Here is a 17,608-nt window from a genome sequence, read left to right as displayed (position 1 = left end):
TGTTACAGGAAGTTCACTCTACATATTAGACAGAAGGTGAGTACGAGCGGTGTTATCTCTAATAGGAGATCATCAAAGGTGAGCTCAACATTCTTCAACTGATGCTCTCTCGTTCGAATGCAGGGATGCTTTCCATTACGACTATCATTGGACATGAATTTATGCAACCGAAGGCCACCCTTTGCACAAAGCATTCTCGCCTCAGTGTCTGTGGCTAGTCTTTGCATCTTTCGTGTTGAGCACACTAGCAACGCCATCATCAACATCAAAGTTCTCCATTATATGAACTGAGCCCCAAGAGGGTATTCGTCACTGTACTCTTGAGCTAGAGGTCTCGATCTGTAGCTAGTGTATCCAGGTGATGACGTGGCACCAGAGAGATGGACTTTCATGTGGAACACGTCTGGCTTTAGGTCATCTCCCCCCTAGGTCCCTCCACCAAGGGAAGCGTAGGCCATTTCTGTTAGGCTCATTGACATGGAACTGGTCTGATGAGATAACCATTTAGATTGTTGATCAAATCGGGCCCTTGGAGTAGATGATCATTTAGGTATGTACCCTGGTATTTCGCTGAATAGCCAAAGACCATTCGCAGCTTTCCTGGCTTCCTTGAGTGATGCACTCCGTGATGAGGTAATTACCAGGTCTCTCCCTTATGCTTCCTCAGCATCTCCCCTGTCTATGATTTCCTTCATGAAGTCAGTGTTTGCGGAATGTCTGATAGATCTGGAGCGACTTTGTTTCAGGCGGTTGAGTCCGATCACATGTTACTTTAGATAGACGAGTTTGTCGGCAACAGAGATGTTCTTATTAGTGAATAAGTGCCTGAAGGATAATTATCTAATGATGTATCCACCATGCATAATGCTTTAGCCAATGTTGTTTATGCATGAGGTCACGAATGATGATTGACTTGATTCACATACATCATGAATTAATTCATGTCCAAAAAATTGAAAGATACCAAGGCACTCATCTAGTAGAAATGTTAAAAAGCCTTTATTCTACTTGCCAATTCATTGATTAAAAACATACTCCGACGCGTTTCGGCTGGAAGCCTTCGTCAGGGAGTGAAGTGTCTCTGTTCTGAGATTGTTCACTCCCTGACGAAGGCTTCCAGCCGAAACGCGTCGGAGTATGTTTTTAATCAATGAATTGGCAAGTAGAATAAAGGCTTTTTAACATTTCTACTAGATGAGTGCCTTGGTATCTTTCAATTTTTTGGACACTTATTAAGCCTTTGACCAAAGAGCACCATCTAGCACCACATTTTCCAGGTAGCACTCCATCTCAACAGTCTTTCTATTAATTAATTCATACATGAATTCATGATAGTTCATGCACCCTTGCTGTAAAGTGTTACCAACTATTCAACAGAGAATCTATAATGCATTTTAATTGACATGGCTTTAGCTATTGATAATGTAAAAACAGCAGACAATAGTACGCTTTTTTTTGTTTTGTGCAAGTAACTAAATGATGTTTAGGTTGAACTGGTAATTTGGAGAGTTTTGATTCTGACTTGAGCAATGCACCAAAGTGACTGAGAAAAACAGTGATTACAGTCATTAATCAACACAGTGTACCTGCAATGTTAGCTAATATCACAAGATCAGTTAGGGTTTGTGTTTGTAACAAACCTTATGCCTTTAGTGTTTTTTTTTTTAAATTAACAACACTGTAATAAAGACAAGTTAATGTAAAATGGGATCCAACCCTGGGTTGCCATATTGCCTTGCTGCTGAAGGACCCATTGAGCTGGTAAGCATGCCTCATTCTGTCACTCATGCTAATAGTATAAACAGGGGGTGTGACAGACTGAGAGAAAGAGGGGAAGAGAAAAGAGAGACAGGAAGAGAGAGAGAGAGAGAGACTGAGAGAGAGAGAGAGAGAGAGAGAGAGAGAGAGAGAGAGAGCACGCACAGAGGCAAAGGAAACCCATCCCCACTAGCAGAGTGCACGGCTGGGGGCGTGACCGTCTAGCCTGCGCCTCTCTTGGCTTCGATTGGCCCGTGCCAGAACCTGTGCTCCTCTTAAAACCAGGTCCTAGTGGCTTGGCCCCCTTGTCACCACCACGCAGGGCCCCTGACCAAGGAGAGATAGCACTGAAGCCAAGGAGTGCCAGACAGAGAGAGAGAAAGAGAGAGAGAGAGATAGAAGGAGAGAAAGAGAGATATATAACCCAGAGAGTTGACAGACAGGACTGACTATGCCAGCGTACGCCACCAACATGAGGTTGAAGTTCCCCATCCTCGCGCTGATCCTGGAGATTATCACCATCATCCTCTACGCCGTGTTTGTGACTTACGACGACGGCAAATCCTCGCATCACGATGACCACAGCAACAAGACGGAGCCCCACGGGGAGAGTGACCCCCTGAGCCTGTACCCCAGTAAGTAACCACACGTTCATCTCACTATGGGGTCGCTCGGGTCACTATGGGTCAGCCCAGCGCGTACCCTGTTCTTCTTCAGGTTGTTGCAAACAATGTAAAGTTTGGAGTTTGGAGCATCTCCACTCTTTGTCAGTAGGCCCAAGAGAGAAGGTGTAGCAAGGAGTCACTTAGGTGTTGTTGTCCAAGCAGTGAGAGATGTTTGGAGATGTCAGATGTGCAGAAATCAATACTCCCATCACTTTTTTGCTGAGAGTTACAAATAAACAGCCAGTGGTTGGTTGACTTGATTGAATAAATAGGGATGATTTGATTGATTGATTGATTGATTGATTGATTGGCTAATTGATTTGATGCAGAAAAGCATCACTTGCTTTGATATTTTTAGGTGATGTAATTAGCCTGTGTATTCTTATGCTGACTGCATAAACTGTTCTACCACAAGACATTGGATGGTGTGTTTAACTGGTCAGTCTGTGCCTGGGAGCCAAATGTGTGCATATGCATAGGTGGGATTACTGCTGGGATACTTTCTGTACATGTAAAATGATGCCCAAATAACTTGGGTCGTCTCTGGCTGTGTGTGTGTGTGTGTGTATTTGTGTGTGTGTGTGTGTGTGTGTGTGTGTGTGTGTGTGTGTGTGTGTGTGTGTGCGTGCGTGCGTGTGTGCGTGTGTGTGTGAGAGAGTAGATAAGTGAGGATTCTCACGGAAGAAATGCACTTTAATTTGGAGCTGCCAAGGGCTATTTAAATCTACCCCATCACAAGATCATTAAAACACTTCCACAAAGGATTCTGGGAAAAAGTGAGAGTGAGAGGGGGAAAGAGAGGACCAAAGACAGGAAAAAAAGATAGATAGATGGAGAGGAAGGTTCCCTAACTCTAAATGAATGTAGACTCTGACCAGGGCGTTATCTTGCATGTCAATTCGCGAAGCTCGTCAGGGCCCCCACCCTGCTGCAACCGTGATCCTTTCATATCTACAGAGCCCACATGAAAATAACTGCATCTCACGAAGCTATAAAAGAGGCCTTCCTTGCCGTTAAAGCTCACCCTCATGAGTAGATACAATGTATCTGAGTTTGACTTTGAACAGATTCTTCACCGTCGTCTCAGTGTATGTATGTATGGTATGGTAGGGTGCAGTTAGACAAGGAGCTGATGCTTGGGGCGTGGGATCAATGGACACAAGCTAAAGTTAAAGTCCAACATTTGGTCCTTGCAGTCATCTACAGCAGTGTGAAAACCCATGCATGGAAAAGAGAGGGTGCTGACCAATGATTTTGGGGGGTTTCTACTGGCAAACAAGTAGGGTTTGCAATGATGACAAGATCAAATGAGCCAAGTGTAGATACCAGGCATCAGAAAACACCATAGCCATTTCAGACATCTCAACGCTTGGGACAGCTGGAGAAGTAGTCTTTTCTTAAGTTTTCCTCGTTGATAGAGAGTGTTTGGTTTGCATAGAGGCTCATTGATCTACATGTTAATCAAGTTAGAAAAATTCCATGCATACATGGGATAATTGTGCATATCGTTTGAGGCATTGTGTATGTGTGTGTGTGTGTGTGTGTGTGTGTGTGTGTGTGTGTGTGTGTGAGAGAGAGTGGGGTGTCTGTATTGAGTGAATCTGTGCATGTGTGTGTGTGTGTGTGTGTGTGTACAGTATATGTGTGTGTGTGTGTGTGCGTGTGTGTGTGTGTGTGTGTGTGTGTGTGTGTGTGTGTGTGTGTGTGTGTGTGTGTGTGTGTGTGTGTGTGTGCGTGCGTGCGTGTGTGTGTGTGTGTGGTGCGGTGGGGTGGAGCATACATTCATAATAAGACTGTCCTTCATTACGCCTCATGTTTGTGTCTCAGGATCACGCTTGCCTCTGACCCTTTGGGAGTTCTATAACATGGTAAAGACCAGGGAAAACAAACACAACTACACGGAGAGATTGTGGGAATGTTTTGTGGCATGCCATGCCGTGCAGGAGTATTGGTAATCTACGCAGAGCCTTCCAGACCACTGCAATTACTACTTCAAAGAAAAGAAAATATATGAAGGGCAGTGAATGAAGAGAGAAAAAAAAAGAAACGGTGGAACAAAGTGTCCAATCATTGTCAGGGGAGAAATTAATGCTGAGAGATTATAATTGAGCTATTATACAGATGAAAAAAAACATTCAAACACTTCCTTATAAACTTCAACAACAACCAGAAAAAAAAAAAAAAAAAAAAAAACTTGGAAAGTTCTTCAGATTGTTATCTGGTGGCGTTACACCTCACCTAATTAAAGCTCACAATGCTCAACGCGGGATTGCAGTTAAATGTGTGTGTGTGTGTGTGTGTGTGTGTGTGTGTGTGTGTGTGTGTGTGTGTGTGTGTGTGTGTGTGTGTGTGTGTGTGTGTGTGTGTGTGTGTGTGTGTGTGTGTGTGTGTGTGTGTGCAAGGGACGAAGGGGACGCAAGGAAGTTCAGTGGGAACAACCAGAGACCATAACTCCATGCCTGAGCTGCATGGGAAACCACTGAGTCCAAAATCAACCGCGCATAACCTGCGGTCTACACAACCCATTCCACTGGGAGTATGTCCTATAGCCATTTCATGGGCTGTGTCCGCTCTTTGTGCAAGCGGGGGAAAAAAAACATGTTGTTGGAATTGTGTGGCAGTTGCACCAAGAAGCCAAATAGGCAAGGAATTCCTAGTTGTCATCTTGGCAAAACTACTACCAGCTATACCTATTTGGCTTCTTGGTAGCAGTTTTGCCGAGATGACGACTAGGAATTCCTCGTCTATTGGAAGCTAAAGAATGTTAGTTACCCCCCTACATGCTCTCTTTGCACTCCCACCACCCCCTACACACTCACACACACACACGCACACACACACCCTGCCCCTCCAATGCTGTCACGAGGGGATCAAACAGCAGTATGCAGCAGGATAAGTCAAAGGTGAAGGCCTAGAGAGAGATAATGTTGACGTGGCGGCTCCTTTGAAACCATCTGGCAAAGAAAATCCATACCTGTTCTGGGAGTCTGGCATGAGGCAAAGTGTCATCTCAGCAATAAAATAAAGAAAAAAAAACAGTTGCAAAACTATTTGCGATGTTGATTCTGTACAGCATGCTTCTGAATTCTAATTGGTGTGACAGTATGTGACAGTAAATCTCAACAACATGTGATACTCAAGTGAATTTCCCACATTTGCTTCAGAGAATCAAACTGCTCTACCGTAATTTCCCGACTATTAGTCGCAGCTTATACATTGATTTTGCAAAATTTCCTCAGATATTAGGTTAATACAGGGGGGCAGTTACAGTAATATGATGTTAATATGGTTTTGTTTCTTTTAACTTGCATAAAACACTGTCCTGTGGCTTATACACAATGCGGCTTATATGCGGGAAATTACTGTATCAGTCATTGCTACAGTTCTCGCATGAGAGGTGCTAACGATAAGGCAGGAGCTTGTAGTAGCAGGACAAGTTGGATCTGTTTAGAGGAGCCATTCTTCCTGTTTAGGCTGAGTCTCTATCAGTACCATCCATACAGTGTCTCACCAGGGAGAGCTGCACTATCCCTATGGGGAGGGAGATGGCCTCAAGTGTTGAGACAGATATGGGTGTAGCATAGAGCAGTCCAGACACTGTTTATCATGGAAAACGCATGCACGCGGACACACACATAGACACATACACACTCGTAGACACATACGCGCACACACACAGACAGACACACACACATACGCACACACACACACACACACACACACACACACACACACACACACACACACACAGACAGACACACACACACACACACACACAGAGAGACACACACACTCACGCACGCACACAAACACACACACACACTTCCTCAAGAGGAGATTAGACTGATGGATATAGTTATTTCCTTCCTATTTTTAAAAACGCATCAAATCATAAAATGAGAGTCTGATTTGAAGGGCGTTAGTCCTGTCCCCATACCGTACCGTGTCCCCACAATTCTGATCCCAACAATGGGGGGGTCAGCCTGGACGCCAGGCGATACGATTGTTCTCCCCGGGCAGTCACACCTTGATGGGCTTTCCAGATGCCCGATGAGGTAGCCACGCAGAGAGATGAATGGGTTTGGGGCTTCATCTGTTTCCTCTGTGTTCCCGTAAAAAGTCCTGGACACACCTTTGTTTGATCCCAGAGATGATGGATGAGACCCTCTCTGCAGCACTGAAATGGACTAGCGTAAGCGTAGATGCTAGAGTCTAGACCTTGTCTCAGTTATTGGTGGTGAAGTCTCTCCTCTCCTGGGAGAAGCAGCCATCCTCCCACCACCCCATTTGAAGAACCCACCCATGCATGCACATGCACACACACACACACACACACACACAAGCATGCACGCACAGATACACAAAACGGATATACACACAAACACACAAAGATGCCCCCCACACCACCACAGACACACACAGAAGCATACACTCTCTCTCTATCTCTCTCTCTCTCACACACACACACACACACACACACACACACACACACAATACTTAGATACACAGACAGACAAGTTGACCATATGCCCATACATGCACGCACACGCACACACACACACACACACACACACACACGCCCCACCATTATGGATCCCGTGGGCCTCTGATCCCAATCTGGGAACGTTGATTGAGCTCCACATCCTGCTGTCCGTGGAGCCAGCGGCCCGGGCGCTTTGATGAGGCCGGTCCTAAGTGCCCCGTCTGTCTGCCCCGGGCCACTGGCTCCTGTGTGTGGACCCTCTCTGGCTCCGGCTCCGGCTCCGGCATCCACATCCCCCTCCTGCCCTGACTTTATGTTGCTGTCATCGCTGTTGATCGAGGAAGGCCGCCGGCTTCTGCGACGTCGCCTTTATAAGAACCTGTGTGAAGTGTAAATATAGGTGTAAGGAGATTGGATCCGTTTGTAGCTGTTTAAAGATGTAGTGTGTTCCTCTTTCTGTGTCACGTCATTGGATTTCACTCGAGACGTAATCGGTCTAAGAGACTGATTGCAAATGTTTCTACTCAGTATGTGCTATGCTAAACCAAATGTATTTACCCCTCAATTCGATGGAAATGAGCTGCATGTTTGTGGGCTCTGTATTTCAATTCAATTTCAATTAAACACGCCAAAACATTACACATCTCATGGCGTGCTACAGAGTGTTAAAACATTCAAAGAGCCCATGAGTAACAGGGGCGGGGAAAAACTCCCTTGAAGTGGAGATACTTATAGGAAGAAACCTCGGACAGATCCACGACTCACGACCCAACTCATCTGCCTTGAGTCAGTTACAGTACAGTAAGGTCATTTGTAGTATCAGAAAGTTCAAATAGTCCAGTGTAGGGAATAAATCGTCCATAGGGATTAGTCATTTTTGTAAAGTAATGGGTCGCTAGGATGCGGGGGTCAAAACAATGTGTGGGTTGTTTATGCCAAAACAGGCTCAGCAAGTTGTTGTTTTTTGACATTTGAGACAACTCTGCTTCTAATTGCTACTCATGTCCACACGCCGTCCTTAATAGGTTTACTGTCATGTGAATGATCATGTGAATGTGGATGATTGCAATTGATCACAACCAGTGGCACATAAGCCAAGGAGTTAGCAAGGACACTCGGGCTATTGTCGACCACACAGCTGAGTTAAGAGATAACGGCCACCGGGGTGTCCTGCTTATACAGAATTAATGAGGGAGAGCGAGAGGCAAAGAACTCCCTGATGTGCAGGCGCAGTGACTCCGCCTGAGAATTAATAGCCACCCCACCAGCCGATCAGAATAGAGTATTACTCTCTCCGGGTGATAATAGGATTTAACAGATCCGATCAGGCAAAGGGTATTTCTAACATTTGAAAAGGTTGAATTTTGAAGGGTCAAACAACAGACAGCCCTAACCCAGATAACTTAATTTAAGAGTTAATTTAAAGGTCTGCAGTAACCACCAGCTGTAAACAGTGTCCCTTCTATTCATATATCTCAGTGGTTTAATTAGCTATGTGGATGCACACATATGGTCATTTGTCACTAACAGTGAAACACTGTAATTGGTATCACTTGGCGGTGTGACATCCTTAGATTGTCACCCCAAACTATTATATTATGACATTAGTTGAAGAAAATATGATTACATTATTACATTGCTACTATTAGATTATCTAGTTATGTACAGTGTATATTACTTCTAACAGTAGAACTGAATTACTGTTAGAAAGATTTAAAATCCTGCTTTTTTCTGTATTTGGAAGATGTGCTCTGGATTGATTGTGCATTGAATTACTTGTATAAATCAAGGGCACTACATACCCACAGAGGAAAGGGTCATTCACACCAGGAACTAAACTTTAACAATCAAAGTGTCCACACATGGACCAATGATAAGGAAAGTCTCCAAGAATGCAGCAAGACGAACGATACTTCCCAGAGTTCCTTGAATGACCACTCTCCCAACTCCATTTTCGTGCCCCACCCCTGTCTCTCTCTCTCTCTCTCTCTCTCTCTCTCTCTCTCTCTCTCTCTCTCTCTCTCTCTCTCTCTCTCTCTCTCTCTCCTCTCTCACAGTGTTCCAGGATGTCCACGTGATGATCTTCATCGGTTTCGGCTTCCTCATGACCTTCCTGAAGCGCTATGGCTTCAGCAGCGTGGGCATCAACCTGCTGCTGGCCGCCTTCGGCCTTCAGTGGGGACTGCTGCTGCAGAACGCCTGGCACATGGATAACGGCAAGATCAAAGTGGGCATCGTCAAGTGAGTGAGATTCCAACACGAAGCAAAACAGTTGACATCCAGGGCAGGGCCCTGACTTAAATAATGGGCAAAGCACCATTTCAAGTCTTAAGTCCAACTAAAGATAATTTGATAACTAGGCAAAATCAATTTGCAAATACAAGTGAAGGCTCAAAGTGCAAATATTGATGAGCCAGTTTATTTTCCCACATGCCACATGCTGTATTTCATGCAGAAGATAGAATTGTCTATCAACAAGTTCATGCTGGTTGATAGACTTTGCTCTTTGCCCACCATTTAAATGAGGGCCCCTGGTATTACTGCCATTTCTGAGAAAAGAAGGTCCACGTTGATTACTTGATAGTTTAAACATAAATAAAAAAAATGAAGTGAATTAAATAGCGATTATATAACTGATGTCATGTGTAATTTGCACTTGTTTTATTCGGCTTCGGCTTCGGCGGTGAAATACAAACACCCAAGAGATCTTAGACTCAAACATCCACTTGACCGACAGCTTGGTGGTTCGTTTGACTGTTTGTTTACCCGATCTAATATGGTCTCTGTCTTCCCCCTCTTTTACCCTCCTGTAGCATGATCAACGCTGACTTCAGCACAGCCACGGTGCTCATCTCCTTCGGAGCAGTCTTGGGGAAGACCAGCCCTGTGCAGCTGCTCCTCATGACCTTCTTGGAGATCACCACCTTTGCCATCAACGAGCACATAGTTGTGGAAATTCTGGGAGTGAGTGATGGTTTCATTTGGTCTTTGTCCTGTATGTTGTTTGGTACAGTGATTCATGTTTTAGGCCTACATGCTGCGGTGGTGTATGTTTTGTGCGTTGTTTGGGGTGTCGATTTCAATGTTTTGTTTATTTAGAGCGTACACCATGACCATGTTTTTCAAACTGTCAGTAGACTTGAGTTGCTCTAATGCAGTCTGAGGTGATTGAGGGGCTAATGCACTTCTCCAGTGCTAAGAGCTACATTTTTGCCTCTTTCTATTTTTTTTTATTTATTGTTCTATTTATTTGCCATTTTTCAACTTTTTGCATTGTAATTTATCCTCATCCATCTCTCTCTCTCTCTCTCTATCTATCTCTCTATCTCTCTCTCTGTCTCTCTCTCTCAGGCCTCTGATATTGGAGCATCTATGACCATCCATGCCTTTGGTGCCTACTTTGGCTTGGCTGCGGCCCGCATGCTGTACCGCCCTGCTCTGAGGAACGGCCACGAGAACGACGGCTCTGTGTATCACTCGGACCTGTTCGCCATGATCGGTACGGCCGATGCTCGCTCTCCACTGTGTCCGCTCTCTCCAGTGTGTGTCATGCCGTTAAAATAGCCATAGCACAGCTCTGGTGTGGGGAGTGTCCGAATCCAAGCTCCCACAGGAGATATAGGGACCATAACTAGATATGAAGTCAGAGCTATTTTTTAACCACTAGACTTCCATCTTCATAATCCTCTTGTATCCTCAGTATGTGTGCCAAATGAACAACAGTCTTGTATTAGCCTTCCAGTCCAAGTCTGCATATCAATGCAAATATTGCTACTGTACATATCCCACATAGCAGTTAGAGGTGAACCAACTACACAGTTTCCTACTATTCCACAAGAAAGCCCCTGGCAGATGAGACCAAAAGTAATGACTTTATTCAAGTAAACACATGGACAATAACGCCCCCTAGTGGCCGTTGAATTTAATACACCTGCATAACTTGAAATAGTTCCCTTCATACATTGGGGAAAACATTTCAAGAGGGATTTTGCCACTAAACCCCCTCCACCAACTCCTCCTTTTATTGATATAATAATAATAATAATAATGATAATAATAATAATGATGATGATGATGATGATGATGATGATGATGATGATGATGATGATGATGATGATGATATCACCATGAGCTTTATTTTGGCTAGGTGGGTAACCACAAGTATGGCAGCATGTACTGTATGATGCAGCCCGCTATTTCGTGCTGATGAATTGTTTGGTCCTCACAGGTACGGTCTACCTGTGGATGTTCTGGCCCAGTTTCAACTCCGCCATCGCTGAACCAGGCCAGGCCCAGCTCATAGCCATCACCAACACCTACTTCTCCCTGGCTGCGTGCGCTCTCGCCGCCTACGCCACCTCCAGCCTGGTGGAGCACAATGGCAAACTGGACATGGTGAGCCTACAGTAACATCCCAATACCATCAGTGGATAACGGCACGGCACACACAAAACCCATTTTCAAAAGAGTTGTCTCAGCATTTGATACTCAGACACTGAACTCGTCGTGTACTAGTCTTTTTCCACATTTCTGCGTTTCCACAGGAAACCTCTGCAACTGTTCTAATTTGAGTGTGAATGCACATTTGTAGTAAAACGATTGCATTCTGAACTTTTTAAAACTGTCATGATAGCTTTTTTTTAGTGTTATAAATCGTTGATTTTGGTCGGAAGAAGAATAATCCCGATAAGAAGAACAGGGATAACAGTACATTGCATTGACATGCAATGTAATAAAACAGTGCAGTAAAGTGTAAGATATTCAGCGGATAGAAAATTCGACACTTCTCATCAGTTTTACTGACCTCTTTGTTTTTACCTCTTGTCCAGGTGCACATTCAGAATGCCACCCTTGCTGGAGGTGTCGCCGTGGGAACTTGCGCCAACATGACCATTGGCCCGTACGGTGCCATGTTGATCGGCCTACTGGCTGGCATCATCTCCACACTTGGCTTCAAGTTCCTCACCGTGAGTTACAAACTAGACCGCCGAGAAGTGTTGCTGTTAGCACTGCTGCTAGGCAAACCCCCAGTGCATGTCTTCAAAATATAATGGAAAACAGTGACCAGGATTAGAGTTACAGTACATTTCTCAGACACTTACTGTACGCACACAGCAATTTCCTGTCTATTAGCCGCATTGTGCAAAGGCCGCAGCCGCAGCCACAGTGTTTTATGCTAGTTAAAAGAAACAAAACCATATTAATACCATATGAACTGCCCTTATTTATTAACCTATTAACTGCTCCATTTATTAACCTCATAACCTCAAGAAATCTTGCAAAAATCAATGTATAAGCCGTGGCTAATAGTTGGGAAATTACTACTCTACCTTTTACTCATGTAGTAGACCATTCACACTGCAACAGTGCATCACTCAATTTACAAACATCAGACACAGACACCTTTGCATGCATAGGCAAATATCATAGTGTGTGCTCATTCACATTCAAGAGACCTATAGACATTGGCAGACTATATTTTAGTAGCAACTAGATTGCCCTGCAACAGAACACGTGCTGTCTGGTGGAATCCTCATTTTTGATTATTATGTCATTTCCCTTTCCAGCCCATTCTGGCATCAGGACTGGGCATCCAGGACACCTGTGGCGTCCACAACCTGCACGGCATGCCTGGCATCCTGGGTGGCCTGGCTGGCATCGTGGCAACGGCTATGGGCAGACTTGAAGGGTGAGACCTCACGATGAGATATACTACAGACTGCAGAGCCTATTAGCCTGACTGTCGCCAGACCCTTGTAGTTCCGCCATGCTCCACCAGAGGCGTTTCGCTGAGCTCAGACAGCGAACTACAGGATCTGGCGAAAGTCAGGTTAGAGCCTATTAGCCATTTAGATGTACATTCAGTTATTCAGCTGACGCTTTTATCCAAAGTGACTTACATTACAACAATCAAGGTGCAGAAAAAGGTACAAGGTAGTCAAATATAGGGACTATTCCTTACATGCCTGAGAGACTATCCAAAGATGCATGCTTTCTAAGCATAACTAGTGAAATGATGAATATCAGCATAAACGTCATTGTTGTCTATAATACCAGTTTGTAAAGGTTTAATTGTGTGTACATCATATGTTTTATAGTCATAATTCAGTTTTTATTTGTAAGAACATTGCATAATGCTGGACCTCTCCATCAAAATTACAACCTAATTTCTCAAGTTACCATTACACCACAACATGTTTGATAGCACAAGCAATACCAATACTGTGAAGTAGGAAATGTGGACGCTTTATTGTTTCCGGAGCCTATTTTCTGACTGCAACAGTACCGTAACTCCACAATTTGATTACCAACTGCTTTCAAGCCTTGCCAATGCCATGATCCTCCAGATAAGGAGATATTAGAACACATTACGTGGACTCACACATTACTGTGTGAATGTTACCCTATAGGGCTATCATAGCCTTGCCAGCCTATCCCTTGCCAGCCAAGTGCAGTATTGTAATGGGTCTCCAATAGGACATTACTGTAAAAACGCATCCCACACCTGGTTCATACACCCCCAGATGATGATTTAAAGCAGGCCATAAAATCCATGTTTTGACCTCAGTGAGGTCTTTGTGAGATATTGCTGATTAAGTGATCACCTTGGGAGTGCAGCTCCAAAACTCCAGTTCAGGTATTGGTTGATGGTGGTCCAAAGCAACTTACAGTGCACGCATTTGTCTCTTACATGAATTTCCCTCACGGGATCAAAAAATATATATGCTATGCTATGCTATAAGATAAGATAAGATAAGATAAAACTTTATTTGTCCGTAAAACGGAAATTTTGGTTTACATAATCTACCAGATGACAAGACACAGACACACAACATATCAACATACAGTAAACATTCATTATAAAGGGTAGTCTGTAATCCATTTAAAATGTTTTAAGTGTTCAGATTATCTCCTCTGGTTTAGGAGTGTGATGGAGTGTGGCACAAAGGAGTTCTTGTATCTGTTCCTTCTGTGGCAATGCACCCTAAAGCGCCTCCCAGAAGGCAAAAGCTCTGACTGCATGTAATTGGAAGCATGATCTAATATTTGAATGCATTGTTACCTCCGCCAAGGAGGTTATGTTTTCGTCTGGGTTTGTTTGTATGTACAGTATGTTTGTTTGTCTGTTCGCAAGATAACTCGAAAAGTTATGGATGGATTTCGATGAAATCAGGGATGGTCTGAAATGACCCAAGGAAGACGCCATTACATTTTGGGAGTGATCCGTATCACCGTCTTGATCCAGGAGGCGGTTGTTATGTTTTTGCTTGACAGAGGCTTGCGCTCTCTGAGTGCTTTTCTAGTATTTAAATGCATTTATTCTAATTCAATCTGTTTGTTTTTCTGTCATCAGTGGGGATCCCACCAAGCAGGCGGCAGGCCTGGCCTCTTCTCTGGGATTCGCCCTGGTCGGTGGAGCCATCACAGGTGGGTGGGAGATCCCCTCGCACTCAATCACATCATATGTTTTATATACTGTAGTCCTAATTGCATAATGCTGGGCCTGTCAATCAAAATTACAACCTCATTTCTCAAGTTACCATTACACCAGCTCAAAGCCTCTTCATCACTGTGAAAAAGTGTGATTGTTATTGTTGTGGGTGTTACTGGAGGCTGCTCAGCGCTGTGCTGAGCTGTGCTGTGTTGTGTTGTGCTGTGCTGTGCCATGCAGTTGGTCAACATAACACAGGTTACAGGTGCAAGCAAGTGTCTGATGTTGGTGATTATTGTCAAGAAGCTTTTGTATAACATACATGTACGACAACATGTATGAACATATGATATTCTTGACGGATTCAATATGACTGAAAAACTAGAGACACATGTGTTGTAGAATCAACAAGATACTTAATTAAAAATCTTTATCCCCTCATAACAGGCCTTATCATGAGGATTCCTATCTGGAGTCAGCCTCCAGACCAGAACTGCTTTGATGACTCCATCTACTGGGAGGTAGGTGTATTGCCATGAGTGCGGACAATGAATGTAGGATATCAATCTCATACTGTAACACTAATGAAAAGTTAGTGACTTCTGTTCTGCAAGTACAAGGTAATTTATTTATATTTTTCAAACCACAAGTCAATCAATCAACAATAACAACACGACTCATTAGATTTATCTACTGTATATCGAACTGTGTTAGCCCCCACCTGGTTGATGCAGGCATTTTGTGCCCAAGCATTCGCAACACACACCACCAGGTGTGAGGCAATGAGCTGGGGATACAGCAGTCACAGCTAATCACAGCTATATGTATATTATTTGACATGTCAGTGTTGGCAGATGTTTGACTACCTACACAGCGACTACACAGCCCTGTAATCAGGCCAGTGATTGAGGACTGCAGTTGTAAATTAGCCTAAAAAAGGCTAACTCAGGCTAACTCTGGTACAACATATCAAATGACAACATTTATTTCTAAAATTGTTGTTTAAAATTGTTCTAAAAAATAAATACATAAATAACTAAAAGGGTGATTTCTCGACAGGTACCTGAGGAGGAGGAGGAGAACGAGGAGAGTCTGGCCCACGGAGATCATTCCAAAAATAAGACCGAGGCTTAGGGTCAAGGGCAGATATCACACACTTTGTGATTGTGAGTTAGGCATGAAAGTCATCAAGTGGATTTGGAGCAGTTCCTGACGGACGCAATGGAAGTCCTGAGTGCTTTGACAGGCGTGTATTAAGCAAGGCTTTTCATTTTTAGATTCAAATTGTATAATCATGCGCTGGCATGATTCGAACCAAAAGTACCATTTTTTTTAATTACATTTATTTTTCATTATATCAACATTACTTCATCCTTAGTGAACATGCACGCACAAACACACACACACACACACACACACACACACACACACACACACACACACACACACACACACACTATAGCACCCATAAGCACTGTTCATATTGTCATTGCTTTAGTGCCATTTGTTTGCTAAACCAAAGTTTCTTGGCTGGGTGAACATGCTTCAGAAAATGCACCTAGTGTGTGTTATCAATGACATATTCTAAAGAGGTCTTACAGTGATTTGCATTTCGTTTTTTGTTTACCCCACACCTTAGTTACTATAACAGTAAGCAGAGGATCTATGAACATCAACAGGAACATTCTGTGTGAAAACATTCCAAAATACAGAATGCTATTACATCAGTCAAATGTATGGCAGTGATTGGTGATAGCACCAGTAGCGGATAATTAATTGTACACATTAAACTGTCAACACCAACTCCCATACATGTACACAACCACAAATATATCAGGGCAATCATGGATTTATTCGTTCCTTTGCAATAAGCTTTTTTTACACTCTCAGGAAAGGTTCTTGGCCTGATGGCTCTGGACGCAACTTTTAGGAGCTTTCCCGTGGAGAGAGGCGGAGAAGCTCTGATGGGTTTAATTTAGGGTTGTCACCTGTGCTTTTACTGAGAATGTACGATGAATAACTCAGGAGAGAGTGAGGCAGAGGTGAGCTGGTCTTTAGTCCAGCAGCCGTCCTCTATCACACTATATCACGCTTGCCTGGTCTTCACGGGCAAGCATAGCCTGGTTCAAACAATAAATATTCTTATGTTGTGATATTTTGGAACAACTGTCTTCATTGTAACTTGCATTTAAATGAAACCAAATAGAAGTAATATGCTTTCTGTTCACTCACAACATGCATGAAAGGTATACTTTATAAGTATATGTACAGTATGGTATATTAGTGTGAACAATTAACAAACCTCACTATACACTATAAGGCAAGACTTTCAACATTTATTTCATACAATGTTAAGTATCATGCAATTGTTCCAAAGTAGCACAGTGTAGTTGTTCTTATTTATTTGACCAGGTCAGGCATTCACACTGGAGCCCAAAGAGCCTTGTGGATATCCGGCCTCAGGCCTCTAAACTCGGATAGAAACAGACTGCATGATGGGCTAGGATAGATTCACACAGCTACAGTATAAGGTGTACCTGTTCACACTCTCAGTTTTTCTTTTCCTTAGTTTCTTTTGCTTAAATCTTTTTTTTTTTTTTTTTTTTTTTGTAAATATACAGCATGTATGTGTATACATAACGATATAGTCTGCCTCTAGTCTTCCCATCGTCCTCTTCTGACTAGTGGTATCAAGGCTTTTTGTTGTTTCATCAGTGGAGCAATGTCAAGACTCATGCACAACTTACTCTGTAAAAGTAAGAACAATAGCCTAAATGCCTCAGTGGAGAACAGGGACAGACTGACCAGACTACAGATAGGTTAGATCCTCGGTATTTAGATTAGATGTAGCAGTAAATGCTAGCGTAGAGAATGTGTGTCTTAGAGCTAAAGCGTAGTGCACCAGTTTCAACTTTATTTTTCAAAGGCTTGGCCATAAATGTTTATGTTCAAATCAGATTTGATCACACTTTGTATGTATCACACTTTGTATGAATGTATTGAATACTGTCATTTATAAACTTGCTTTTATACAATAACTTACTGTGTATCTTTCTGTCTCCAGCATAAAACGCCAGTAAAGGGTGAATTTGAAGAAACATAATTTTTTCACTTAAACTTAAACATTAAAACATATGAAGAGTTATTTTCCAAAACACCATATCTAAATAATTTAATACATTTTCATAAATCATTATTTAAAATGTTGTTTTCCAAGTAATTTCAGTAAAACTGTAATTGGGTTATTGTAAGTTAATTTACCTTCACTCA

General features: G+C 43.1%; 1 protein-coding gene across 1 annotated transcript; it reads left to right on the top strand.

Moving 5' to 3' along the window:
* Window positions 1–2,056: 2,056 nt before the first annotated feature.
* On the top strand, window positions 2,057–17,376 carry rhag (Rh associated glycoprotein). The gene is made up of 10 exons (XM_062550220.1): window positions 2,057–2,393; window positions 8,964–9,147; window positions 9,720–9,870; window positions 10,258–10,405; window positions 11,135–11,301; window positions 11,736–11,873; window positions 12,474–12,595; window positions 14,261–14,334; window positions 14,786–14,859; window positions 15,398–17,376. The coding sequence occupies exons 1-10, from the start codon at window positions 2,210–2,212 to the stop codon at window positions 15,470–15,472; spliced, it is 1,317 nt and encodes a 438-aa protein (XP_062406204.1). The 5' UTR covers window positions 2,057–2,209; the 3' UTR covers window positions 15,473–17,376.
* The last annotated feature ends 232 nt before the right edge of the window (window positions 17,377–17,608 follow it).

Source organism: Sardina pilchardus, chromosome 12, assembly GCF_963854185.1.
Source record: "Sardina pilchardus chromosome 12, fSarPil1.1, whole genome shotgun sequence".
Classification (NCBI taxonomy): Eukaryota; Metazoa; Chordata; class Actinopteri; order Clupeiformes; family Clupeidae; genus Sardina; species Sardina pilchardus.
The sequence above is the reverse complement of the archived record's forward strand: the minus strand, read 5'-3'. Positions and strand labels throughout refer to the sequence as shown.